Source organism: Psammomys obesus, unplaced genomic scaffold (assembly GCF_907164565.1).
Source record: "Psammomys obesus unplaced genomic scaffold, mPsaObe1.curated_primary_1811, whole genome shotgun sequence".
In the NCBI taxonomy this organism is placed as follows: Eukaryota; Metazoa; Chordata; class Mammalia; order Rodentia; family Muridae; genus Psammomys; species Psammomys obesus.
Genome location: NW_026596101.1, coordinates 15,633,977 through 15,661,103, shown reverse-complemented (window position 1 = coordinate 15,661,103; position 27,127 = coordinate 15,633,977). Strand labels below are relative to the sequence as shown.

Here is a 27,127-nt window from a genome sequence, read left to right as displayed (position 1 = left end):
TGTTGAGCCTACAGGAAAGCAAAATTTGTCCTGAATTCATGAATGAAGTCGGAGCCACGATGCAGGCTGCCGAATCAAGAGTGAAGAGTGGTATTGCATGCTGTTTAACAGTCAAGAAACATCTTCTACCTACGGCATTTAAGAGGTATTTGAAATTTGTTCAGTCATGTGTGTGATCAAGAATTATATTTTGCAGTGAGCCATGCGGTTGTGAAATTTGGAACAAGACCACCGAGTTGACAGTAGTAGCTTTCCTAGACAGGTGCAGCATGAAATGGCCTAGAGCATCCAAGAAACATGTATGGTCCCTGCATTTGGACACATGGAGCTCTTATCTCAGGTGCACTGTAATAGAATTCCCCACCGTGGCCAAAAGGACCACCTGCGTTCTCAGCCCTCCTTGTACTATCGGTAACAGATTTCCGATATCTCCATGGCCAGCTCCAAGCACTCGCTGGTCTCATGGCAGGATTCAAAGAGGCTACAGTCCATGTCACAGGACAAGTTGCAATCATTGCGAGGATGGCTCTCGTCTGAGGCGGAGTAGTACCTGTGAGAGGGGCAGCATAGGTTGATGCAGACGGTTTCACACGTGTCGGGGAGCATGAGGAGGCAGTCCAAGAACTGGCAGAAGAGACAGGCGAGGATCAGGGAGGCACACTCCTCTGTTTGAAGAAAGAAGGAGTCAGTACATGTGAATCACATACACACACAGAAAAGATGTAAATAGCGTTTGAGGGGACAGCCTTGCTCACTGCCCTCACGTGACCATTGCAACTGCACGTTACACGTTACATGGACAAAGCTGATCAGGTCACACTCCACACCCATGAGCAATAAAAATGGTAAGATGCACCGTAGACAAGCAGGAGGGACAACTCAGTCGGTAAAGTGGCTACTGGATAAGCATGATGATCTGAGTTTCACCCCAGCACCTACATACATGGGTGTGCATGGATTTACACTCCTGCTTGCTTATACACACCACATACTTCCTGTGATCTCGGAACAAAAATATAATAAAGATGGAAGAAAGTTAGTATTTGCACAGAGGGGAGTGTCAGTCAATTGTGGACTGAGGTGGAGATGTTCTCACTGTGTTATTTTGTCATTGTGTTATTTTGTGTGTGTGTGTCTGTGTGTGAGGCTCTCATGGAAGCCAGAGGTTGACACTGGGATGTCTTCCTCAATTGTTTCTCCACCTTATTTTCTGAGCTGGCATCTCTAACTGAACCTCGAGATTGCTATTTTGGAAGGCTAGTGAGCCTCTGGGATCCCAGTGTTTCTGACCTTTGCCGGGTCTAGGGTTACAGGTGTGACACCATGACACCCTGCCTGACGTTTTGCTTAGGCCCTGGGAATCTGAACTAAGGTCCTTATGTTTGTACGGCAGGTACTTTAACCACCAAGCTGCCTCCCCTGCCACGGGGGATGTTGTACATGGCTTGTCTGCCAGCTCCTCCCCCCACATCCCAGTACTCACTAAGTGATTGTGTTATTAAGTTCCCAAGCATTCCCTATTGATTCTACCTAATCAAGTTACTTAAAGGGTGCTGTCATTTTTGTCCTAAACCTCTTGCTTTAGTTTGCCTGTGAGGAGCTAGGAAGGCACAGGATGAGTCTTTGTGACTCTCTGAGTGACAACAGGCCCTTCCCAAATGCATTGGATCAGAAGCTATTAGAGCTGGGGGCAAGGAGAGACCACAGATGTCTGGCTGCTTGTCACCAGGCTTCAAGACAGGTTCGACACAGTTTCCCATAAATCTATCACACCCATATTCAAACATGAGCACAAAGCACAGTTCCAAACTTTATTGAAGCGCTATTTATAATAATCACAGCTTTTTGGGTTGGGTTTTGTTTCTCATTTCTGTCTCCATCTTCCTGTGTGGAGACAGGGAAAGACTTGATTTTTCTATTCAAGTTACACGGAGAACCTCGTCATCTCTTGCTTAAGAGGTTGAAATCTTATCGGTTGCCTCTAAAAAAACTGGGTTAACAATTTACTGTGAGGACTTGTTAAAAAATCTGGAAAGCATCTCTGAGTTACTGAGGGTAATTGGCAATTCTAGCCAAACAGCTGTGATGGGTTATAGATTATTGTATATTTTTGCTCCATAAAGGGAGTTAGTTAGAATGATGTGGCAGTTCTCTTGTTAAAATTATATTTTTTTTGTGAGTTTAGAAGTCTCAAAATGTGGGTTTTTTTTTTTTTGGTAGAAGAGTGGGTAATAATTCATATAATCCAATTAATAAGTACTCTGTAGATTGTTGATAGTGAAATGTCACATTGTAGCGTGAGTTGGGAGAAATCTCTCCTCCGGATGGAGTTGCCACTCTATAAAATTTGGGTTTCATAAGCATACATTGTCTTCAGTAAGCACATTAATAATTTTGTGGTTTTCTGACTAAGTGTATGACAGCTGCGTAGCCATACGGAATAGGCCTCCCTTACTCAAGCTGGGCCCCTAGGAGTTCAAGGCCAGCCTCGACTACAGCCACAGGCTCCCAGGTCTGGCCTCTTCTTTTTATGTGGCTGATCCAAACTCAGGTCCTCATGCCTGTGTGGCAAGAACTATACAGGTTGATCCATCTCCCATCTCTACTAGTTCATGAACTGGGCATTCTCCAAAGGAAGGGAAAACTTAGAAATAGGCTCTTTTTTTTAAAAAAAGGAGCAAATATTTTAAACAATGATGCTTTGCACTGTTCAAAGTTCTAGGGCAAATTCTGAGAGCAGTTTTCTATCCTCCTGCTCTCCCCGCCCTCCCTCTTTCGTTCTTCTCAGATAGGTGGTTAGTTAACACACACACACACACATGCACACGCACACACCACGACTTTTATGATGACTTTAACTACCAAGCTTCAGCATTTATAGTGCAGGCGGTCTGCTCCCTAATACCTCTGCATACTCATCACTCTGCCAGGCTGGCTGTATTTTTATTCACTTAACACCAGCTGCTAGCATATGGCTAACTCACTCATCTCTCATAAGTCACCACAAACCACCCACAAAAATTCAGGAGTGAGTTTGTAATAGTTTAGAGACTCTGTTCTGCCCAGGCCTTTCTGAAGAGTGTGTGTCAATGGTCAAGGATGCATAGCACAGAACTTCATCAAATCTGACCTACACCGACTCTAACTTCATCAGCTCTCGGCAGAGGAGTTGTTCTCAGCAGAAAACACTCCGAGCGAATTCTAGACACGACTCCTCAGATTGGGGCCTCAAAAGACTTGCTTAGGGTTAGTTAGGATCTTACATAAATTACCCCATTGAATCTTGTCCTGTATACACAGAGCTGAAAGTTTGGGTTGGATGCGGGTGAAGCCGTATAGAAGGTGACTGTAATCATTAAAGCTGGTGATGAAAAGCCTGCTTGTAAAGTGGCTTTGCAATTTCAGGAGGGCACATGACCATTTGGTTCCGTGGCATTGGCTAGTCTCTCCTCCAGCTGGCAAACTCCGAAGGCCTCTGCTCCTGGTGTACACCATAGATTTTATTTACCCAAAGAATTTGGGCCTAATCCTTTGGCTGAATTGGCATTTCTTTCCTTCCATATTGTATTTTACACTGGAGAGTAGACTGGCTCTCACTCCCATTTCTAAGTCTGTCCCGTTTATTTGGTTATAAAAGGCAGAGCCTTTTGCCCAAGAAAACCACAGTAACATTAATGAATTGCAAACAGATTTTTCTGAACTTTCAAGTGTGCACTGTGCTTTTCCTAAAAGGCATATTAAAGAATACTACACCAGCAGGCTGAACTCTTTTGCATATGGCCATTTTGTTTGCACAGAAGTAATATAAGCAGTTCAGAAGAAATTTTACAACTGTTTGAAGAGTCTAGGACTTCCCGTTCTCCAGACTGAGTATACTTTTCTTTCCTTGTAGCTTCCTGGGATGTAATATTTAATAAACATTATATCTAGAGGCATAGCTCATGATTACTATCCCTTCCTCTGGCCAGTTGAAAATGGCACATCATGTGTGCGGCTGCCTACGGTCAGCTCTTATGCAGTGTCTTCCAAACATATTGCTTACCAGTTCCAGGTCCTATTTTGTACCTTCCTCTTCTCTATGCCATACACTTGTCCCTTTCCAGTTTGCTCTAGCGGATGGCAGGACCTTGATGAAGTCACTAGAAACCTAGGATCCTCATTGGCCATTGTGCTTCTCCTGCTCCCCGGATGTAGTCACCAGTTGGTCTTACTGCTTGTACAGTGAGCTTCCTCATCCACCTGCACAGCCCATAGCTGGCTGTACCCTCATCAGCTATCTTCAGGGACACAGCCACTACCTCTGTCTGAAGATGGTCTGCCATCACACGAGCCAACTTCAAATCTTTGAGCCCTTGTGACACTTCAATTCCTGAATGAAAAGAAAATACTCCCCCTTCAAGCCCTAACCCTTGCCTCAGCAAGAAGCTCCTGCCAGCCTCCTGCCTGGCTCTCTCACTTCTGGCCTTGTCTCACTCCTTACTCAGTGTGCCATCACCACAGTAGTTGAATTCCAGGATTCGAAATGAGCCTTTGCATGTGGTGTGCTCTCTTCTTGTGTGTCTCTCCTCCTCCCCTCCCCACCGGTGGCAGCTTCAACCCAACTCATATTCAAACCCTTAGATTCTTTGCTTGAACTATCTTTCCTTTAACACACTTTGCTCCACACTTACTGTTTCTTCATAGTACTGCCCATGGGGTGGGCATAGCTTGCCCTCTCTCACCCGATCAGCTAGTGAATGGAAACTAAGTTGAAAGGGACCAAAGTTGACAGAGTATCACATGAGTCTCAGGCAGCCAGCCCTCAAAAAGACCCTGGATTGGTTACTCCTATTACTCCTGTTTACAGATGTGGTCCCTGGGCTCAGAGAACTTAAAGTGCCATGATCCAGGAACCTCAGCAAGTGGGCTAATTGTTATGTGAACTCAGGACTTTCCAGAGCTTTGAACTAGAGCTGGCTGCGCTCTTCCATGTTTCTGCTTGCTTTCTGCCAGGTGTGAGTATTTGGGGATTTGGGGAACCCAGTTCTTCTTCTTCTTCTTCTTCTTCTTTTTTTTTTTTTTTTTTTTTTTTAATTCATAAGACCCAGCAATGTAGGTGGCCAGGTTATTTCCATGACTACTGGCTAGCTTCAGCCAAGAAGATGCAGCCACAGGAATGTAGGAGGGTGGGTGAGAAGGGAGGGAAACCAGGTCTTTCCGCTCCATACCCCAGCTCTGCGCATTGTCTTGGGTGTTTGCTGTGTTCTCTCTCTCTGTGTTTGTGTATGTGTCTGTCTCTCCTCTCACTCTCCATCCCTCCTCCCCATGGCTCTGAATAAAATCAGCTATTGTCTAGCCCTGGTTAGTTGCTAGGGGGTCTATGAGCTCAGCACAGTGGTGGTCTAGAGAGCATGGGGTAGAGGAGATAGAGCCTTCTCATGGTGGAGATGCCTGGGCTACCCCTCCCCCACGTTTGCTGCACTGGCCTTTTCAACTCTCTTAGCACCTTCGCAACAAGTTCCTTGCTCAGGAAATCCTCTCCATCGAACCACCTGGCAGCCTGGCATCGCCTCTAATCACTGCTGTTAGAACGTCCGCCCTGTCTCCTAAACCTGGAAGAACAGCAGTAGGAGATGATCCAAAACCTGCAGGCCAAGCTGCCACAGCTGTATCTGGCTGTGAGCAGGAAGCCTTGGCAAATCCTTCTGGGGTTGTCTCAAGTCCTTTCTATACCCCTAGGGTACTTTCGAGCTGGAATGTGCTAAGTGATGATACTCTAATAACATAGAAGAATTAAGGCAGCTTCGAGGTGCGAAACGTTCCACTGGGGGCTGGCTAATTAAGAGGGAGAATGTGTCTCATTAGAAAGGCTCATGTTTAATTATAGTGGAAATGATAACAAAGCCAAGAATTTCCACGTGTGTACCTGGGGTCAGCCTCATTGCTATTCCTTGATTCTGCCCTCTGAGCTTTCCCTTACATGGGAAGAACAGGACTAGGGGCATCCCTTGTTGCCAGTTGTAGCTCGTGGGATGTTTTTAACTCCAGACACACCCACTTTGTTTCTTTGCCAGCCAATAAGCAAAGTGTCACAGGGGTAGTTCTTACAGGGAACAACAGAGAAAGAACAACCTCACCCACTTCTCTCCTCACCCATTTCTTGCTTAGAACACAATAGGATGAGAAAGAGACTGGCTGACTCCGGCCCCAGCCCAGTGCCTCAGTGCGCACAATAGCACCAACTGACCTACTGAAGGTTCTGGGTCCAAAGCCATAAAAACGGTTTTCCCTCCCCCAGCACTAAGTTCTTTATAAATACACGCCTGAAATGTAGGATGCTAGCAAATACAGTGTGACTGAACACCATTCTCTAGCAGAGCTATCATCCCTAATGTTATCAATTTTAACAGCTCCTTAAATATGTCAAGATCTATTTAAGTTCAGACAGGCACAACTAACGTCCACGTCACGTCCTTTAGAAGTAAAATGACTAGATTTGGGTGATACTTGGTAAATTTGTGCTTATGTTTTTTTCTGAGCAAATGAACTGAAATAATTATAAAATTGAAACAATTTATAAGGTGACACCACTACACTTAATTGTATGAAATTTACAGTGTAGAAAATGTAATCATTTTATTCAGTAGCCCATGGTGTAATTAAGACTATTCTTTGCAGGTATCTTGTATTTATGATTTTCTCCTTCCACCTGGATGAGATGCCTGAAATTCAAAATTACACATCAATTAGGCATATTTCCAGGATTACTTTCTAAAGAGCCTGTTATCTAAGGTGATGTGTGTCCCTGGCTTCCTTTCCCACAAGATGCTTTTGCAAGTTAAAGACTATAGACGGGGGAGCAGGTGCATGCATAGTATCCCGGGCATGTTTTCCATCTCCTCGTGGAAAAGGACCACACACCGTAGCTACTGACAACTGCTGCAGGAGAGGCCGTGAGGCTTAGTGGGGGCCCTTTTGAATTCCCATCAGAGCACACCCTGTGAACTGTGCTAATGGAAGCACCACATTTTACATGATCGGCCCGTGGGAGCCTCTCCCACCCTGTTCTAAGAGGGGGTGATGTAGATAAATCATAGATATTAGTAATTAAGCATCCATCCCTGTGCACTCATTTATAGTTTTGAAAAATAAATTAACCAGCAACTGCAGGAGAGCAGACACAGTCCTCTGTTTCCTTTCTGTTTTCTCCCATGTTCCTGAGAGACGTTCCTGTATTTGTTTCAGTGGGAACAGTAACCCCACTCCTCAATTTCTGCACCCTTAAATTAGTTACTATCAAAAATTTCCTAAAATGAGGAAAGGCTGGCTTGACTGTTGATTTCCTCAATGCTTAGGATAATGAGTGAAGTTTTTTGTTTATTTGTTTGTTCATTTGTTTTTTTGGTTTTTTTTTTTTTTTAAGTATGATTTGTGAGCCTTAGTACCTCGCTGCTTAGGATAATGAGTGGAGTTTTTTTTTTTTTTTTTTTTTTTTAAGTATGACTTGTGAGCCTTAGTATAAGGCTTTTTACTTTTTCTTTTATTCAGCTGCCAAAAGCTCTTACTTCACTAGGGAGATTTTTTTTTTTCCACAAAGGGAACAAGAAAGGGTCATGTATGACCTACATCCTCAGCTTGAAATCTGAGTTTTTGGGTCCTACGGGTTTCAGTCACCTCTCGTAATAAACAGCTCCATTCACACATCCTTCTGATTGTCCTTTGCTCCTTTGAACAGGAGAAATCTTATTTTCCTGCCATAAGGCTTTTAAGTATTAGGTGCCATTTGAACAGAGTAGTCATTTTCTCCTTCCCTGAGATCTTATGCTGCTCTCGGGGTTCCCAACTGGACAGAAGGAGGTGTTCTGAGGGGGGGGGCGTTATGTCCGTGGATGTGTACAATGACAGTTCCTAAATATGGGGTTGTTACCCTGGTACATAGAAAGAGCAACATCCCTGCCTCCCTGGTAAAACCCACCGAAAAACTCTGTGGTCAGAATGACGTGCTGAAAATCCCCCGCCTTGCTTGTTTTCATGCCTGCCCTTCCTCTTGGCCAAAGCTAAACGTTAACATCATCTTAGATTGAAGTCCCGGCCAACAGGTAAGCATTGGCCCAAAGACACATGAAGATGCCTTGAGTGCCAGAAAGTGAATGGAAGCCATTATCAATATTAAAACATTTAGGAGTTTCATGTGACATCCGTATTCTCTACATATTGCTTGTTCACTTCAAGAGCCAGCAACTCAGTTAGGCATAGTGGTACACGCCTTTAATCCCAGCACTTGAGAGGCAGAGGCAGGTGGATCTCTGTGAGTTCGAAGCTAGCCTGGTCTACATAGTAGGTGAGTTCCAGGAGAGCCAGAGCTACATAATGTGAGACCCTGTTTCAAAAAAGAGAAAAGAAAAGAGAAGAGAAGAGATCTTGCAACTCTGGGAAAGAGAAATGATATTCTTTCTCTCTCTCTCTCTCTCTGGCTCGCTCTCTCAGCTGCAGAAATAACTTGGTTGTCATCCTCAGAAACACTGTCTACTCCCTTGAGTCATGGTCTCATCTTGACTTCGAACTTACCAATTAACCTTGACTGGCTGACAGTGATCCCAGGGGTACTCCTAGTTCTGCTTCCCCAGTGCTGGGGTTGCAAACCTACTACCAACTATGAAGTTGGCTTCTTCACATGGGTTCTATAGCCTTGTGCCTGAGAGACCAGTACCTTACTGGCCCAGCCATCCTCCCAGAAGTGGTGCTTTAGTGACCTTTAGGGGAGGTATTCTTCAGTTTCCCATAGTCCTCTTTATTCCCTCTCATTTACTTCCAGCTTCATTATTTACATTCTTTCCTGGCAAGCCTTAACCAACTGAGTCTGTAGTCTGTGCTTTAGAGTATCCATATCAACATTTGCATAAGACAGCACATTCACAACACATGGTAGAAGTCTCTCTATTTCCTCTCACAAATTGCAATCATAAGAAAAGCTAAAGCCCAGTTTTTGTGTGGCAGCTTCTGCAGTAGGTGCTTTAAGCACACTATTCCATCCCGGCCCCACACCGGCCAGGGGGTTGTCGCTAACTCTGGTCTGTAACCAGGAGACAGAGGTTGGGAACTTAAAACAAAAAGACAAACCCTAAACTGTCCTGTCCTATCCAATGAATGAACTTCAGAAGCACGAGTTACATGAACGTGATGATGAAGGGGCTTTTATACAAACTTTAACGATTTTTCTTATGTTCAGTAATGAAATGTGAGGTGCAGATAAGAAACAACACCTCCGAGAAGCCCAGGGTTAACTTCTGTGAGACCATAGGCAGACTTGAAACACTACGGAACTCTTGAGTGGCTCATGTTCCCTATAGAGGCAATTGCCAAGTGACTCTGAGTTACACTTTATGTATCATGGTGCAAGATCCATGATCCGGAACTAGACTGGCTTAGCTGATTGTTTAACGCTGAATCAATCTGAAATTGGCCTTGTTGTACGTACTGTATGGGTTGGTCTACAGCTGGATTTGGAGACAATGTGTTTCACCGGTCAGGAACTCACCAAGTTAGCTATGATAGCTGGTCAGAGGGGCCCAAGGATCTGGTGGTTTCCACCTCCCCAGTGGTGGGATTAAGATGCTACCAGCACATCAAGCTTCATTATGTGGGTTTTGGGCATTGAACTCAGGTTTCCCTTTGTATAGAGCAAACACCTTACCAACTGAGCCATCCCCCAGTTCCACATTTCTGAGTCTCTAGTATTCTATTATCTTTCCACTCTGTTCTCCCGTTGTCCCATACGCTTAAAGCTACAGGCAGAATGGTCTCATTTCTGAGAAAAGAAATTTTTTATTTGATTTTACTGGTTTTCCAGCCCCATCCGAGAATGCTGTTCTGGTCTGAGCTATTTAAAACACATAGCCTCCGATTCCCAGAGCAAACACTGTGCCAAGCACCTCCTAGCTCCAAAGTGACCTTGACACATGTCATTCAGCGGGGTTTTTAAATCAAAATCATCCTGTTTAATATTCATAAAGACTTTTTTTTTTCTTTCTAACGGCATATGTAGTGATTTTTACAAGGGCTGGGGTTGGGAGCTTTATTTAGAGATGGGTTGTATTCTGAGAACATACCATCAGCATCTCTCCGATGAGCTGAAGTATTAGTTTGGAGGTAGGGAAATTTCGTTTGACATTCTTCGAGGGAAGAGAGTGAAGAGCTCGATCCTGACAGGCTTTTCTCATTGGAGGTTTCCTGGGCTGGTCCATCTGTGATATTGAATTCGGATACTGAATTTATAACGATAGCATTAATAGTTTTCTCGTCTGTATGCTTTTCATTTCTGAGTTGCATATCTAGATGAAAAAAAAAAAAAAGAAAACACACATACACAAACCCACTGTGATCTAGGAAAGGACTTTGAAGTAAAACTTACATTTTACCCCTTGGAAGAGCAAACTCCTATGAAAGGGAGTAAAATATTATTGAACAAGATGATTTTGAGATTAAAAAGTGCAATTACAAACTTTTATATGCATTGTAAATTTCACATTAATTTAAATATATATTTCCACTATCAGTTTTTAGGATGGTGAATTGGGAAACCAAAGAATTCATTCATGTGGATCAACAGGATGCCACTGTGTTGTATCAGCGTCATAGTGTCATGGTTATGAGAAAGTGGAGTGATTCTGATAATTTCCAATGGTGTCGATAAAGTCACTAGTCATATTTTAGTTTTGGTTTTGCTCCTTCAAATCTCACGTTTCTTCTGTTTGGGAGAAAAACAAGCCACATGTAGATGAATAGTCTACAGGTTTGATCTTCCTCTGCTGTCAGGAAAAGTTCTGAACCGCCCTCTCACTTTTATATATGAGTTGCTTTGATCGAGGCATTGGCATTTTGTAGGTACTATTCATGTGATGGCCTCTATGGCTTTGGGGTTGCCTTCTGGGGAGCATGCCTTATTACATATAATCAATTAGAGTAACCAGGGGTCAGGAAACTCCTGATAACATCCTGGCCAAGACTCTAGTTTGAGAAAGCAAAGGGAAAGCTGAGAAGGCCCATGGCCTCATGCAATGTAATTAAAAAGGTGTTTTTGTTTGTTTGTTTGGTTTGGTTTGTTTTCTAATGGAGCCAGCACTGGAGGGAACTCTGGGACTCAGTGTGCCCATCACAAGAAGCCCACATGTTAGCAAATGGGAGTGTGTAGAGCGATAGCATTCTATCTGGCTGTTTCAGAGAGAGAGGATGAAGCAGGATGGCAGCTTGATATATAACATGACTGTATCTGTAAGCAAAGCGCTGAGATGGCAAGAGATGAAACACACCCTAGGCTGGTCTCAGGGACATCTTCAGGAAGCTGTGTTCTAGGAATCCCATTCCTATCAGGAGCCCAGGGCTGGGCTGACTCAGCAGTGCTCACTGGGTAACTAGAGTGAGGCTCACTTGATTGGATATGCACACCCAGCTCAGTGCTCCATATTTATGGCTTGTTTCAATATTACCTTTTCTTTTATGGCAGTGCAATGTCTGCTCGGTTCTACCTCTCAAGAGTGTGATTCCCTGAAGCTTTGACAGAATTCAGTCAGCTGAGAAATCTAACGTTGCTGAACCGCTGAAATGTTCAGATACCATTCTCCCCACCAGACTAATCGAACCATCACCCCTTGGGGACTTTACTGAAACTTCTTGGGTGAACCCAACATGCAGATGAATCTGGGTGTTCTAAGGAGGTCTGCCTTTGGGAGAGGAGGAAAGAGAAAACACAGCCCACAGCCCTGTCAATCAGGGGTTCTTAAGACCCATCATGAGATGGTCTCTCTCTCTGAAGGCTTGAACTGGAAGCAGACCAAACAGTCTGCCACGCACAGTCATCTTGGGCCATTTTTGTTTCTTTCCGATTTTCCAAACAGCCTTGGTTTTTGACAATGTTTAATTTTTATTCCCTTTCCCATATGCTGCTGGCTTTAAGTCTCTTGGTGGTGGTTTAAACCACCCTAAAAAAGATTGGCAGGAGTAGGTGTTCGGGAAAAACATCTATTGTTGACAGCAATTAATGTAGTATTGAATACCGAATGTGAAAATAGAATTGGTACTACACATTGGCAGACTCTAGGCTTCCTCTAGCTCAAGAAATACTTGCCGTGTTAATAACATGAAGATGGTGATGGTCATGGTGAAAGTGGGGATTTATTTTCCTTACTTGAGTATGAAGACATTCAATAATCATCCAGGTTTCCACTGACATGGATATTTAAATACTGTCTTCTATTGCTTAGTAGTATCTGTGTTTTGAGCCAGACCAATGAATATACATTCTCATCTACTGAGGAGACACGGGTCGTGGTTTTGTGTCTCTAGGCTATAATAATAAAAGCTACTGTTTGCATTGTCAAATTTCTCTACTGGGACAAAATTGCCCAGGTTGAAGACAACTGCTTTGTCTTCAACATACAATATACAAACATATGTGTATATATACATTCAATATATATATATGTAGAATATATATATATATATATATACATTCAATATACAAACACATGTATATCAGTGCCTGTGTTTTATATCAAGCTTTACGTTATTGTTAATTTAATTAACTTTACATTTAGATCACAGCTTTCCCACCCTCCTCTCCTGCCTTCCCCTCCTCCATTCTCCCCTCCCTTTCTCCTCAGAGAAGGAGCAACCTTGCATATATATATCAACCTGCCTTGACATATCAAGATGCAGTAGGACTAGGCGCATCTTCTCCTATTGAGACTAAACACAGCAGCCCAGTTAGGAGAAAGGGATCCAAGAGCAGGCAACAGAGTGAGTGTCAGCCCCTGCTTCAGTTGTTAGGGGATCCACGTGAAGAACAAACTACACATCTGTTACATATGTGTAGGGGGCCTGGGTCCATCCTATGCATGCTCTTTGGTTGGTGGTTCAGGCTTTGTGAGCCCCCATGGGCCCAGTTTAGTTGATTCTGTCGATTTTCATGTGGTGCCTTGACCTCTCTGGCTCCTTTAATCCTCTGTGGCCCTCTTCTACAAGATTTTCTGAGCTCAGCCTATGTTTAGCTGTGGGCCTCTGCATCTGTTTCCATCAGTTGCTGGGTGAAGCTTCTCAGAGGACACTTGTGCTAGGCTCATATCTGTAAGTATAGTAGAATGTACCTTATCATGCTAAAACACCTGTCTGAAAGAGTGTAGGAGGTAGATTTTGCTGCTGGCTTCTTCTATGACATGGGAAAAGTAGAAGTTAGTACTACAACTAGGTGAATTACTAGAGTTAGAATTGAAATTAGTAGAGGAATGAGAACACTCAAGGTTTATAGAACCTTTGCTTTATTAAGCTGTCCAACAATTCCTTTGTAGTCAACTGAAGTCTGGATCTAGGAACTGCAAAAGCTTTGTTCTCATCTTTGTCTTTTATAAATATTATATATGTCCCTAATGTATTCTCTGCCTCTATCTAGAGTAACTGTCTTTTAGCGGCTGAGATATATCAGCAGTGCCCTTCTATCCTAAGACTTGAGATGCATTAACACCTAAGGCCAGTCTTGCAAATAACTCAGCTTGACAGACCTTCTTTTCCTGCATGGTAAAGAAGGACTGATTTCTTGAACACTTGGGGAAGGGCTTGTTCAGCTACAGCTACTGTGTGTTGTCCATTCAAAGGCAGCTCAGAAAAGAACTGATCGCAAACCATGATGACTATAAGAGATTACAGCAGTGCTTTGCTTAACAGAATTCATTAGCAATCAGTTCAAATTATCACGCACAGTCAGACTGCATGTAATTTAAATCGCTTTTGCACAAAGTAATTCGGTAACAAAAAAAAAGTTGGATAGAGGTTACTGGAATGTAAAAACATGCAGAGAGTACAGTTTACAGCCAAGTGGTATATGATTCTCTTTTTAATTTTGCGACAACTTTTTTAAGTACAGCATTTTTTAAGTATAGCATTTTGAATGTAAGTGGTTTGCTACATTAAGCAACCATTTGGAGCATACCAGGTTTGCACAGAGAGGATTTTATGGAGAATTTAAACTGCCATTCATAAAGTTATTTTAACGCTATATCTCTGTTTATATTTTTATTTTTTTAATCCCCCAGTGAGAGCTATCTGATGCTCATTAAAAAATCATCTGACACGCGTACAATTCAGAACCCAGTCTGTTCAACCCAGAATTCTGACATCTGAAGTGAGTCACATTTTTTTTTTTTTTTGGGTGAATGTTACTGACAGCTTCCATTTTTTTTTTTTATAGCTGGAATGCTAACAATAATTCCCCCAGATTTCTTCCTTTACAGTGTTATTTGACATTGTCTCCAAAGTATTAAAAAGCAGCATGGGCTAAAAGGAGGAACACAGGGAAAAGTGGCATCATATCCTTTGCATGGGATGGTATTTTAGAATTAAATAAGGAACCCGTGAAACTATATTTGGGAATGTTATACATAGTTCCTGACATTAACTTGGAGAAAAATAATTTTTCCACCCCAAAAATACAAACCAAAATTAGGACAAAAATTAGGAGCTTCTCTATAGTTCTTAGAAAAAAAAAAATTAAAGCCTATCTTGAAAGTCACTGCAATAGAAAGATCCTTGTTTGGGTGAGAAGTAATTGCAAGAACCAGTGGGCATAAACTAAGCAACAGTAAGACAGACAGTTAATTAATTTTTTATTGCCGCTGAGCAAATGTTATTAATTTAATTCAATTAACGTTTATTGAGCACCGACATGCAAAAGATGAATCAGTGTGGCAGCAGCTATTCATTTATTTACTTTAAGTTGTTAAGGAAACATTTCAATGGCTTCCACTTTTGCTTCACTGAACGTGACTTGATAGCTTTTGAGTCCGTGTATTCTCTAAGTCTATGATACAACTGCTAGAAATACGAGTAGCCTTTCTTCCTTTCTTCCTGCCTGGCTCCTCACTCTCTTCCTGTTCCTGTTTTCCCTTTTTGCATTCCTGTTTCATTCCCCTCCCTCCCTGTATTTTCCACTGCCTCTTCTTTTTGCTATTTACTTCTGACTTACCATCCCTGTCTCCTCTATTCATTTCCTTTTACTTCCAGATCTGCCAGGGTATTTATTCCTTAAGACTTGATCCCCTTCCTCGCCACCTCCTTCCCTTCCTTCCTTTTTCCTTTTTTTTCCATTGTAGCACTTGTCCACACTCATAAGTTAGGTGTGGATTTTTGTCTCTAAATCTATACTGCCAGCCAGTTAGTTCCCAGCCAGGCTGCATTTGCTGCGTATAAATTCTATTCCAGTAGTGTGTTCATCACTGGAAAAGTCAGAGGAAAATGACACTGTATCGGTTCTTTAAAGGCCCGTGGTCACCACAAATCACGTTCTCATGATTGCAATACTTTAGACACTTTATTTGGTTACCAGCCACATCTTTTCAATTTGATAGCCCATTTTATTAAGCCCTTCATCTCACTGAAGCGGGCAACTCTACCTATCGCTGGAGAATCCATGGCTGGATTTCTTTTCCTTGTATGGTCATTGTTGCAGTTACATAGATGTGAAACTAGTCCTTGTCTGTTCCCATCCTTCCATTGGTGATTTAGAAGTTCCGATTCATTCCTCTTTCAACATACCTCTCAAGTCCATGTCTGCCTTTTCATTCCCATCACTCCCCCTGCACCTTCCAAACTGTGGAATTCTCTTCAAGTTGTTGTTTGGTTGTTTGGTTCGTGGGTATCTAATAGTGGGCCTTGCATACGCTAAGCAAATTTTCTCCCACTGAGCTGCATTTACAGTCCTTGATTTTCTTTGTATAGGGTCTCACTCTGCAGTTCAGACTGGCTTTGAACTGGCTGTCCTTCTGCCTCTGCTTGCCAGCTGTTGAGATTTCAGGTATGTATCACCATGCCTGGCACAGAAAGTTTACATGTTGTTATCGAAATAATGTTTTAAACTCCACCTTATGATAACAATGTTCATTAAAAAAAAAAAAAAACATAAAATCAAGACAACCCCTTTCCTCACACACACAGAACCACCAATGGCTCACGGTTACCTGAGAGATTTCCTAGTCTCCTAATCTCTATTAACTTTCCCATTATGTTGCCAAGTTACTTTTTGAAACAGGCAGTGCCTTACTAACATTTTTGTGTGAGAGGCCAGCTTCTGAGGCCTACCTGAGAATTTTAAGGTAAATCTGTAAGGTAGACTGATTTTAATTTTATTTCTACATCAACACACTTAGACTGAGCATTTCAAATGCAAGGACCATTCTCTAAACTGTAACTGAATTATATTTTTCCCTTGGACTTGAACTACCACTTAGAATTTAGTAGTGTAATTATCTGTGGGTGAAATCAGATCAAGGTGGAAGAGTGACATTTCAAGGTATAAGTCACCAAACCGTTCACAAATTATTGTGTTTAGGAAAAGCAGTTCATCAAAGTGACCCTGAAGAGGAAAAAATTCATTTATGAATGCACTGTGGTCATGAGTATAACCCAATACTTTGAGAGGCAATGCAAAAAGAGCAGGCGTTAAAGAACACATGCACATCCCTGTCTCCAACCGACTAACCAGCCAGCCAATATAGAAATGTATAACATATCTGTTATATTTGATGTATTTTATATATTTATACTCTCGCATATGAAGAATTGTATAATGTCCGTACTAATGTTGGAGTTTTGGGGTTCACTGTTAGTTTAGCTATATTTTCCATAGCTTTGTCAGTAAAATATATAACATGAACATATATATGTGTGTATATATATATATGTGTGTGTGTGTATATATATATATATATTACATTTTCTTTGGGTACTAATAAAACTCGAGGCAGGGTCTCAACTCTGCAGCTTACCCTGCCCTCAAATTTGGCATCTATTAGCCGCAGCCTCCCAAGCAACTGGGATTACAGGTGTGTGCCAACATGCATGATGTTCTTATTTTCATATTTAGTAGCATCGGAAAACTAACTTAGCACAGAACAAAGCAAAATCAAGATGCCACATTTTATCACCACGCACCAACAAAAAGCTCATGAATATTTAGAGAAGGCAGATTTTCAGGAAAAACCCATTTATTTTTGTTTGTTTGTTTTTGGTTGTGGAACTGAGGAACAAGCAGCTTCCCACAGGAATCTCACCTGTTTGAAGTGAGTAGGAGGAAGCAGTCGTTTGACTGCTGCTGGCTGCTAGATTGGATAAGGCAAAGCCTTGGATCCAGTCATTCTAACTTTGAGACAGAATAAGTAAGACCTGTATAGTGGACTTACTTATTCCCCCCCCAATTCTCTCACAGCATTTAAAGAATTTCCAGTAAAAGCAGCGGTTTTTTATCTATCATTGGTTTGGTTTGTCTTCTTCAACAACTCAGCCTCAGAGACATAAGATGAAATGTTTATCAAGGGCCCTGATGAGGTGACATTTTAAAGCCCCTTCAATCAGCATTAGGGAATCTTTTTGAAAATGTGATGGAAAAACCAGAAGCGTATTATTTCCCCAGAAATAATAGGAGTGACTGTTCAAGGTGAAAAGGATTAAGAGGTGTGTGTGTGTGTGTGTGTGTGTGAGAGAGAGAGAGAGAGAGAGAGAGAGAGAGAGAGAGAGAGAGATGAACGTAGACAGTTTCAATGGCCCCTTCCCAGGCTTGCCCCCACAACTGCTAACTTCCAGCTTTGCGACTCCATCCTTCTGGTTCTGCTGTTTTCAGTTGTTTCTTTCCCCTTTGTGCCATAGGTAATTCTCCCCCTCCCACTCCCACCCCGTTTTCTGCTTGCTGCCACTCGTTGCCCTGTAGGCAGACCTTGGCTACATGATGTACTTTTATAGCCAGGTTGTAAGCCAGTAACAAGGAGCGGAGCAGACCTAAGAGGTGTTTGAATCTTCTTCCGACATGAAAACAGTTTGCAATTATGAGTCCCCATTTCATTTTTATGCACTTACCTTCCGTTTAATGTTTTAAAGAAGTGTCTCAGGAAATAAAGACGATGTTACCGAAAGAAAAAAAATAGCAAGCAGATTTTATAGTTCCATGTACTGGGTGGCTAATGAGTTTAGGGCGCTGAAAAAAAATATGAATCAAGCCAATCAGGCTATAAACTCAGGCATAAGCAGTGTGTATCATGTAGAGCGGAGCTTTTCACTATTAGTGTTTAATATTAACGCTAGCTAAGTGATCACGCTCTCCTGGAATAATTTTTGACTATGTTAAAGCTCTGTCAGTTTATTTATTCCAAGTGCTTGAACGTGGCTTACGGTTTGTCTAGGTACCCTGTCACATATCCAGTCGGCCACAGCATGGTAGAGTACCGTCGCTGCTTATGGATAAGGAGGCAGGTGGAGGTTGTCATGGGCACTCCCAGACTGGGAGGGCCAGAGCTGCTGTAGGGACCTATCTGTTCCCCAGTCTTTGCAGCTATCCAGCCTTGTTTTCCGGACTATCGTCACCAGATATGCCAATCAGTTGTTGGTCTGTGTCTCAGAGGGACTCCCTTTTCCCTGTTGACTGCTTTTCTTTAGGGTAGTTAATCTTGCTGGTGTGTGATTCAGAGACACCCTAGGTGTATGTTCAAGGGGAAGGTGGGTAACTAGTGACTGCCTTTTGCAAACCTTCTCCTCACCTAGCTTAGGAAGCTGCCTCTCTATACCTGCTGCCCAGATCCAGTGGACACTCTAAGAGGCGGAGTTGAAATCCTCATCATAGCTCTTTCTTAAGTTTCTGCTGCTCTGACTGTCGTGCATGCTTCTCCTCCCTTTTCTGTGGTGATTCCTGAGGGATGCACGCTCCTTTCATACTGAGTGTCCCAGCATGGAGTCTGGTGGAAAGCAAGTATTACCTGCTGTTCAGCTGATTGATAAGCTGAGTGACAAGTGGAAGGTGGGCCTCTCAACTTTCAGGTGACAGTGGACTCCCTAGGAAAGGTATTCTGAACTCAACCTCAACCCTCTTGTCTTCATCTTCACTCCGATTAGCCAACCAAGCTGATCCTTGTCTGAGTTTATATAGTTCCTTTAGTAGGATATACTTTTTGTTAGAATTCCTGCTGTGTTCTACCTGATAAAGATTATTATGTTTTAATTAGATTATAATTAGAATACTAATATATTAATGTATATTCGAAGAGCCAATTACTATACTTTCTGGCTTTAATATGTGTATATAAATAAAAACTCATTCTTTTAAGAGTCTTCCCTGCAGGGCCTTATCCTCCCAGCAGGCTTGTCATAGGTACTGCAAATAGCATCCCCAATTTCCTCATCATTATACTGGCACATTGTTACAAAGAACTTATCTAAGTTACCACTAGTCAGCAGTGGAGCTGGAGTTTTAGCCAAGGAGGGCAGGCTTCAAGATGAGGCTCTTAACCAATGTGCCATCCTGTCTGTCTCAGCAGGCATTTAGCAGACATGTTTCGTGACATTATGAATATGTTATTCAATTACTAAAACAATCCTCAAATCTTTGCTCAACTGCCACCTCTTCACAGAGGCCTTCTATTTTGCCCAATCTGAGTCAGATCTTGCCATCACTCTCCTGAGGATCTTCTGGAAATGTCTGATTTGATTGTCATCACCAGGATGGGTCTTACTAACATTACACAGGTAAAATCCAGGGAGGCTGTCAAACATTGTCCCGTGCCTAGGAGCTCTCTTTATTTCCCACGCCCAACCTGCAGACTGCAGCTTCAGGAGTCAATGATGCCGAGGCTGAAAAACTCTTGTAAGAAGCAAGCCAGTGGACCTCTACACCAGCAATTTTTTTTTTTATTGTCACTGTTTTTCTGCATCTGCTTATTATAAGGTTTACTCGGTCATGGGATGCATGTCTTTCCACACTGAAGATGCAGTCTTTCTGAAAGTCTTATCTGTTAATCAATTGTTATAACCTAGAAGAGCACCTAGGATACAGAGAGTACTCAATTGGGAAACAAAGATGCGCACCGTTACTAATTGGCATGCCAGAAACTGTCATTATCCATCCAATAAAATGTGTACTGCTTCTATTTGTGCTGTTAAAAATACTCTTGAACTAAACGTCATGCATCCGAATCTTTTCTCATATCTGCTATAGTTTTATTCCATAGAAAAAGATTGATATAATTTGCTTTCCAGAAAAATTTGGTCCATTTTGACTTATACCAAGAATAAAAGAAAAGAATTTGTCTCTTGTTCTGTAGCCAGTTCTAGATTTTACCGTTACAATAATGTATTTATATCAATTTGAAGGGAACTTGGATTTGTCTGTGCAATTTCCAGCAGCTGAATAAATAGTCTTGCACTGCTACAAGGGGTAGGGAGGATTTTTTTTTCATGCCCACTGCTTTTCTGTGGAATTTTCCTTCTACAACTAGATCCTGGGTAATTTAGAAAACTCTCAAGTTACATGGGATTGAGCACTTGAAAACGCTAGTCATGTATTTATAGATCAATAAATTCTTGTTTTAAGTATTTACTGGATGGATGCTAATTGGGTTCTTAAAAAAACCTAATTCTTGGGAGGTGACAGACATACCCAATGGTGGGCCTGGATGGCTTCTAATTGATTTCCAGTCATTTATGGAATCATTGTCCATTTATGGTGGGCTTGCATAAGCATAGAGTAGATATAAGGTCTACACAGCAGCCCTTGAGACACACAAAGTCAAGCCACACTGGCAAAAAGTTAAAGAGAGAAGAAACCAAAAAGCAAATCATGTGCTCAGCCATAGCTCCTTTGCCTGCTGTGCAGCCAGGTGAGCTACGGAGTCTATGAAAAAGCCCAGCTGAGTGTTTAAGACCTATATTCTTAATGACCTACCTGGTAGAAATTTATCCCCGTAGTCTCCAAAGTGGTAAGAGTGTGCCTACAGGGAGGCACAAGCCTATCTAATGAAGACAGAGCATCACTTTCTATACACACATATTTATTCCAAATATAAATTTTTGCATACATTATGGTATTTTCAAGTTAATGTTGTAGTGTTTGTGCCCATTTCTGTCTACCTTTCTGTCTGTCTGTCTCTTTGTATGTGTGTGTGTGTATATTTGTGTGTATATACATGAGTATCCATCCTACCCTCTGCAATTTTCCTATTAAGAATTTGCAAGATTTCCAGTAAAAAGTTTGGAGACCACTGCCCTAAGTAAAAGACCAAGGTCAACACTGTACATCCTCTCCTATGCAAGGAATTTTCTTGTGCTTCCTTTGGGTGCCGGGGTGTGGTTGCTGGAACACGGACAGCCACAGCAGCTGCAGGAGTGGCCTGGGTAGACTTTTCCTCCCAGTTCCTATAGTGGTAACAGGATTAACAGGCTCTATTCTGGAAGAACTTGGGTGGTTTAACACCTCCCAACAGAACTATTCCTGACAAGGATGTGCAGATGGAAATGCATATTTATGTCACTTAAAGCCTACAAGAGACACAAGGATTTGAGCTATAACAATAAATAGAAAAAAAAATCTTCGGCATTTTTTGGTAACCCAGACTCAAGTGCATTGAGTACGCTTGGTGAAAGACCTACAGTCTGCCCTTTGTCCAAGCATAAAATGTTCAGCATTTAAGCACATTGAGGTGAACTCTTCTGCATAGATTTTAGAGTGTTAAAATAAAGCTTCCACAAGGGTAGTCTAAAATTTCAAGTCTTAAAAACAACAGGACAATTTTTTTTAAGTGTTTGGGCCACTTCAAGGGATGGAGGGGATCTATTTTTTAAGTGGAATGCTAATTTGTTTTATTTATTAATAATAACAGATTTCTGGGAAATTACTTCCAAAGCACATAAAGTCACTGTAGTCAAGGCTTCCAAGCTGAAGGTATTGTCTAGGAGTCTTTGATACATAGTGTCTCCTGTTTTATTTCAGAAGCACTTGTAAAAACATGGGGAAAGAAGAAGCCCACGTACACAAAACACGGGCAGGACGGGCACCAGTGGTAAAGATTCACACAAACTATCAGTTCACTGGAAGCAAAGGAAGCTGTCAGTCTGCCACATGTGATGGCTTTTGTGAGGGTAAGATAAACCACCTCTGTTTTTTGCTTGTCTTGTCAGGTGCCATAACTTGGCTCAGTCCGACAGCTGGGTGGCCATCTTCTTTTTAAAAGAGATGTCACCTCGTGATATGTCCAAGAAAAATCTGTAGCTTTTGTTTCCCTAACCAACCTTGAGATTATTGGTTGTAGCAGAAAGAGGGAATTTTCTCAGACTTGTACATAGTTCCCATTAGGCTACAAGAAAAAACTGTGTGAGAGAGAGAGAGAGAGAGAGAGAGAGAGAGAGGAGAGAGACAATTAGTCAACTGTGATATAATTGAGATGAAAAGTGAACAGGATAGATCCAGAGGGGGCAGTCTTGAAATAAGGAAGACACAAAGAGGTCAAAAGTCTAATTACAGAATTAAAACTGCTTTAGAGTCAGTAAAACAAACCAAAAGAAAAAAAACAACTAGACTGACCAACACTGCAGAAAGCAGCAGTAGTAACATAGAGAGCAAACATATATATATATATGTTTTATATATATATAAATTATATATATTATATATATTAAAATATATATATATATTTTAATCCCCCTACAGTGAAAGTAAAGGGTGTGGAATTTAAGTTGATGCAGTTAGGTTGGTGATAGGCAGAGTGGTTAGAGCTTACAGATTCCTCTCAGAGAGAGAGAGAGAGAGAGAGTTTTGTTTGAGTAAACAAAACTAGCTGAACACTAGCATTGCTCGAAGACGACCCCAGAGTAGTTGCGATTGAGTAGAAGTACGTTTAAAATGCACACCCCGCTGCAATAAGGTTTAGTAAAAAATACCCATAATCCTAGAAAGTACTTTGAATTACAATTTCTAATTTTTTAAGCAAACAGACAGTAAAAAACTAGATTGTATAAGAAAAGAACTACAGTCAAAAATCATTCTTAAACAATACCCAGAATGCAGTGAGGAAAGGTATTGGAAATTTTTTGAAAGAAGCTAACATCTCAATACCTTTTATCCTTGATCAACTTGTCTTTTCTGCAAATAAATAAAATTTTATCCTATATTACCAAAAAAAAATCCACTATCATAACCACGTTTCTTTTTTTTTTTAAAGTATATTTATTTTACTTTTATTTATGCTTGTGTGTCTCTGTGGTCTCTATGCACACTTCTGTGTAAGTGCCTGTGGAAGCCTGAAGAGAGCATCAGATATCCTGGAACTGGAGTTACAGGTGGCTGTGAGCCTCAAGACTTGTATGGGTGCTGGGAACAGAATTCATTCAGGTCCTCTGCATGGGCAGGAAGCAATCGAAATGGCCCAACTTCGCCTCCTGCCTCATAAGCAAAGTTTCTGGAAAAGATTATTTAAAATCTTATTTTCATTAATAGAAAGTCTAAGAAGTTATGTCTCCTGGTAACACTAGAAGCTATATCCATAATGTCTCACCAACATGATTGTCCTTTATGAACGATAAAGGACAGTGCCTACAGGCGTGCCAAAGTAGGTGAAGAAAAGCCTCCAAGGCTTCAGTTCTACACAACTACATGCGACTGAAGGCCTCTGGGAGCTGGGAGAGGTGTCCCCTCTCAGGAAAGAGCACACTAGCTGGTTGTCCAGTACCAAGCAGTTATACCCGAAAACTCACATACAAGTAACGTTACACAGACTGAGCTTACGGTGACAAATATATATGTATATACCGATACAGATAAGGATACAATAACAATTAGTGAAAACAGAGGCTATGAATTTGAAGGAGAAATTCAAGGAGAAAGGGAAGATATGAAAGGAAGATGGGAAGGGGGAAGGGAAGTGAAAATTTTTGTAGTTATGTTATAATCTCAAAAGTTTCTAAAAAAGCAGCTGTAACAAGAAATGAACCATCAGTTGGTACAAACTGAGCTAAAAAGATTCTAAGGTGAATCTCAACACACGAATCTCACCATTAGGATCAGCTCAGGAACCTGGAAGTAGAAAGAATGCTGTGTGGGTGTACTATATGAATATAACTTTGAATTAATTGTTTTTCATTGTAGAAGCAGCCTAGAAACTACAAGCCGGAAATGCTTCCCAGTGAGATCTCCACCCCAAAACAAGTTTTCTGCATTGTTCAAATGCTGTTGGGCATGTTTAATATGCTTTTAGGCTTTCCATTTTTCTGAAGTTTCCAATTTTCTCTTTTAAAAATTTGTTTTATTTTATGTGCTTGAAGTGTTTTGCCTGCATGTATGTATATATACCATAAGCATGTCTGGTGCCTACGGAGGCCAGAAGAGGGTGTCAGATCCCCTGGAACTGGTGTGGAAGATGTTTTTGAGCTACTGTATGGGTTCTGGGAGTGGAACCCAGGACCTCTGCAAAAGCAGCCAGTGCTCTTAATTGTTGAGCAGGTTTCCAGAACCCTTGTTTTCAAATTTCCTTAATAATTATTTAAGTGCAAAATGTTTTAAACAAGACCTAGGAAAATATTATTTTACCGAGTATTCTACTACAAAATGACATAAAGTTGAAATAGTTTTTGGAGTAGTAATTTGTGGAGATGTTTGCTGAATGCATGCCTGGAAACACTTCCAGGTAGGATTCTTTCAAAGGGATGCTATGTTGATGGCATAGGTGAGAAAGTGAGACAGCCAAATTGAGTGGCCATCACAAACACTGAATGGTTCATTCTTCAGAAGGTTTCTTGTTTTGTATTTTTTTAATTAGACAAAATACACAACAGATAAATACTGCTTATTGCTATTCTTTACTGATTCTGCAAAATGTTTTTAGAAAAGAACTAAGGAAGAGAAAATTAAGGCACCTGAGAGAAGATGCTGGAAATCTGAACTTGATGAGAAGATCATTTTAGGGCCACAGGAGATGTCCAAGACATTAGTGTGGGACGTATTCATCAGAGTAATAACCCAGGATCACAGCATGCTCAGCCCTCTTTCATAAGCTTTCATGCTCAGCCCTGCTTTCATAAGCGCTGCCTGACTCATCGGTAGTCCGTCCCAGCAGCACAGAATCTCAGACGTACTTGCATTGTCTGATACTGCCAATTTCCATCGTATTCTCTCTGATTACATTGTCATCCTCCTGAAGTCCTAATGGTCTCTACAGGACTCAGGATGGAGTGCGCACCTATAACTCCAGCACTTGGGAGATAGAGGCAGTTGCCTTACTTGAAGTTCAAGGCCAGCCTTGGGAACACAGTAAGCATAAGGTCGAATAAAGCCACAGGCTGAGCCCCTGCCTCAAACAAACAAGCAAACAAACACAAAAGGATTCCGTGGGCATGGCTAACTGCTTGTCAATTGTTACTGTGCTTAAAAATTCTATCACGTGTTGGGGATCTCATGTGAAGACAATGAATTTCTGGCCCACATGGTGATTTCAACCTCTCTGTGGCCTCTCTTGAGCTGAAGAAAGATAGGTAATTCCATGTCTGGAGAGGTGACTCAGTGGCTACTGCTCTTGCCGAGGACCCCAGTTTCGTTCCCAGAACTCAGGCCCACATCAAGAGGGTCGTACCTCCTATCATTCCAGCTCCAGCTGGCATCTAACACCCTCTTTTGGCCTCCACGGGCACTGCACTCACAAAATCACATACCCACACCCAGATATACACCTAAAAATAAAATAAATTCTTCTTAAAAAAGGAGACAATTCTCCTTTCTGTTCTTCCATAGCATTTAATGATAAGTGTGTCTGTTCTTCCACAAGGGAAGGGCACCATGATACGGCATTTCTTTTAATTAGTGTGTGTGTGTGTGTGTGTGTGTGTGTGTCCGTTATATGAACATGGTCATGTGAGTGTATATACATGCATATCTGGGCACATGTGCATGAGGGTATCAAGATGGTGCTAGACATCCTTGGTAACTGTTCTCTGCCTCCCTTGGGATGGAGTCTCTCACTGAACCTGGAACTCATTGCTTTTGTGAAGCTGGCTAGCTAAGAAGCTTACAGGAATCTGTATGTCTCTGCCCCGTAAGCCCTGGGTTTAGACAGGCATTACCACTCTAGGCGTTTTACTTGCTGGGGATTCAAACTCAGGTCCTCATGCTTTACAGCAGATACAAGCTAAGGCACCCTTTCCCTTCCCCAGGAAGTCCTGTGTCTGAGCATGTTAGAGTGTTCACCATAAAGGTTGAATGTCAGTAGATACCTATCAGCTTGACAACAGCAGATAACAAAATGCTTTGGATTCTAGTTCCCAGGCCTCCATTCCTATCTCCTATGTTATATTGTCCCCAAAACAAGTGCAAGAATAGACGGCGCTGCTAATAAAACGCTTTCGGATGTAAGGTGTTTAGCCATGAAATTCTCTGGAAATTGAACAGAATTGTAGTATTTTAGATGTGCAATGAACTCTAAATGCCAGGTGCTTTCTTCTCCCCCACACGCACCTAACTTTCCATTCATTCAACACTTTAGACTCTGTTATAATAATAAAAATAATGATAGCCAGCTCGCACTTCACACTATGAGGGGCTTTGGCAAAGCACGTTAAGTGAATTCTTATTGAATCTTCACAATAACATAATGACGAAGTTATTATGAATTGCGTTTCCCTAGTGAGGAAAATGCATCACGGGGAGTAGGCTACCAAGCGCTATTCATGGCTGACTCCTAAGCTACTGCAGATCTGAGTTACAATTTGAGTTTTGGCATTCGGAGGCCGCTATTCCTTCTCTTTCATGCTAGGCTATGTACGGGAGATACGAAGATGGATGGTGGTGACTTTGGGGGACATCATGGGCTACTTAAAGGTGGGCCAACACATCCCACAGGTCAGACTGCCTTTCATGCCATCTCCAACCTGATTTTTGTCAACCAGTATACCAAACCCCCTGAGGCCAGTTCAGATGAAAGGGTAGAAAGGACGGTAAAATAGATCTTATATGATGGGAATTAGGTAGGTTTCACTGTTCTCCCACTCCTTGGACACCAGATACATATGGTTATGTCTAGCTATCTTTACTAAGGCCATTTTCCAAAGTCACATGCAGGGCACTGCCAAATGAGCTGATGACCATTGGGCCTCATCCTACCAGCTGGGTAGATGGCTCACCTGATTTCCCCCTAAGACTCTCAATCAATTAGGCTGTCATAGAAAAGGAACAAAGGAACTGGGCTGAAACTTCCAGAAGGTGGTGGTGAGGACTCTGGCTCTGTCCTACCTGGAGGATAGCAACAGGTGATAGATACCTACCAGCACCATCACCCCGCCTCCTTCGCTTCAGCTGGTGCTT

General features: G+C 41.9%; 1 protein-coding gene across 1 annotated transcript in view; it reads right to left on the bottom strand.

The window, feature by feature from the left end:
• Positions 1–405: 405 nt before the first annotated feature.
• The window catches only part of Mdfic2 (MyoD family inhibitor domain containing 2), a 95,737-nt gene continuing 69,015 nt past the window's right edge, over positions 406–27,127 (bottom strand). Inside the window, exons 2-3 of the mRNA XM_055628413.1 lie at positions 10,089–10,310; positions 406–665 (exon numbers count right to left, since the gene is read on the bottom strand). Of these exons, the coding sequence (XP_055484388.1) occupies positions 406–665; positions 10,089–10,310 (482 nt within the window). The remainder of the gene's footprint in view (positions 666–10,088; positions 10,311–27,127) is intronic.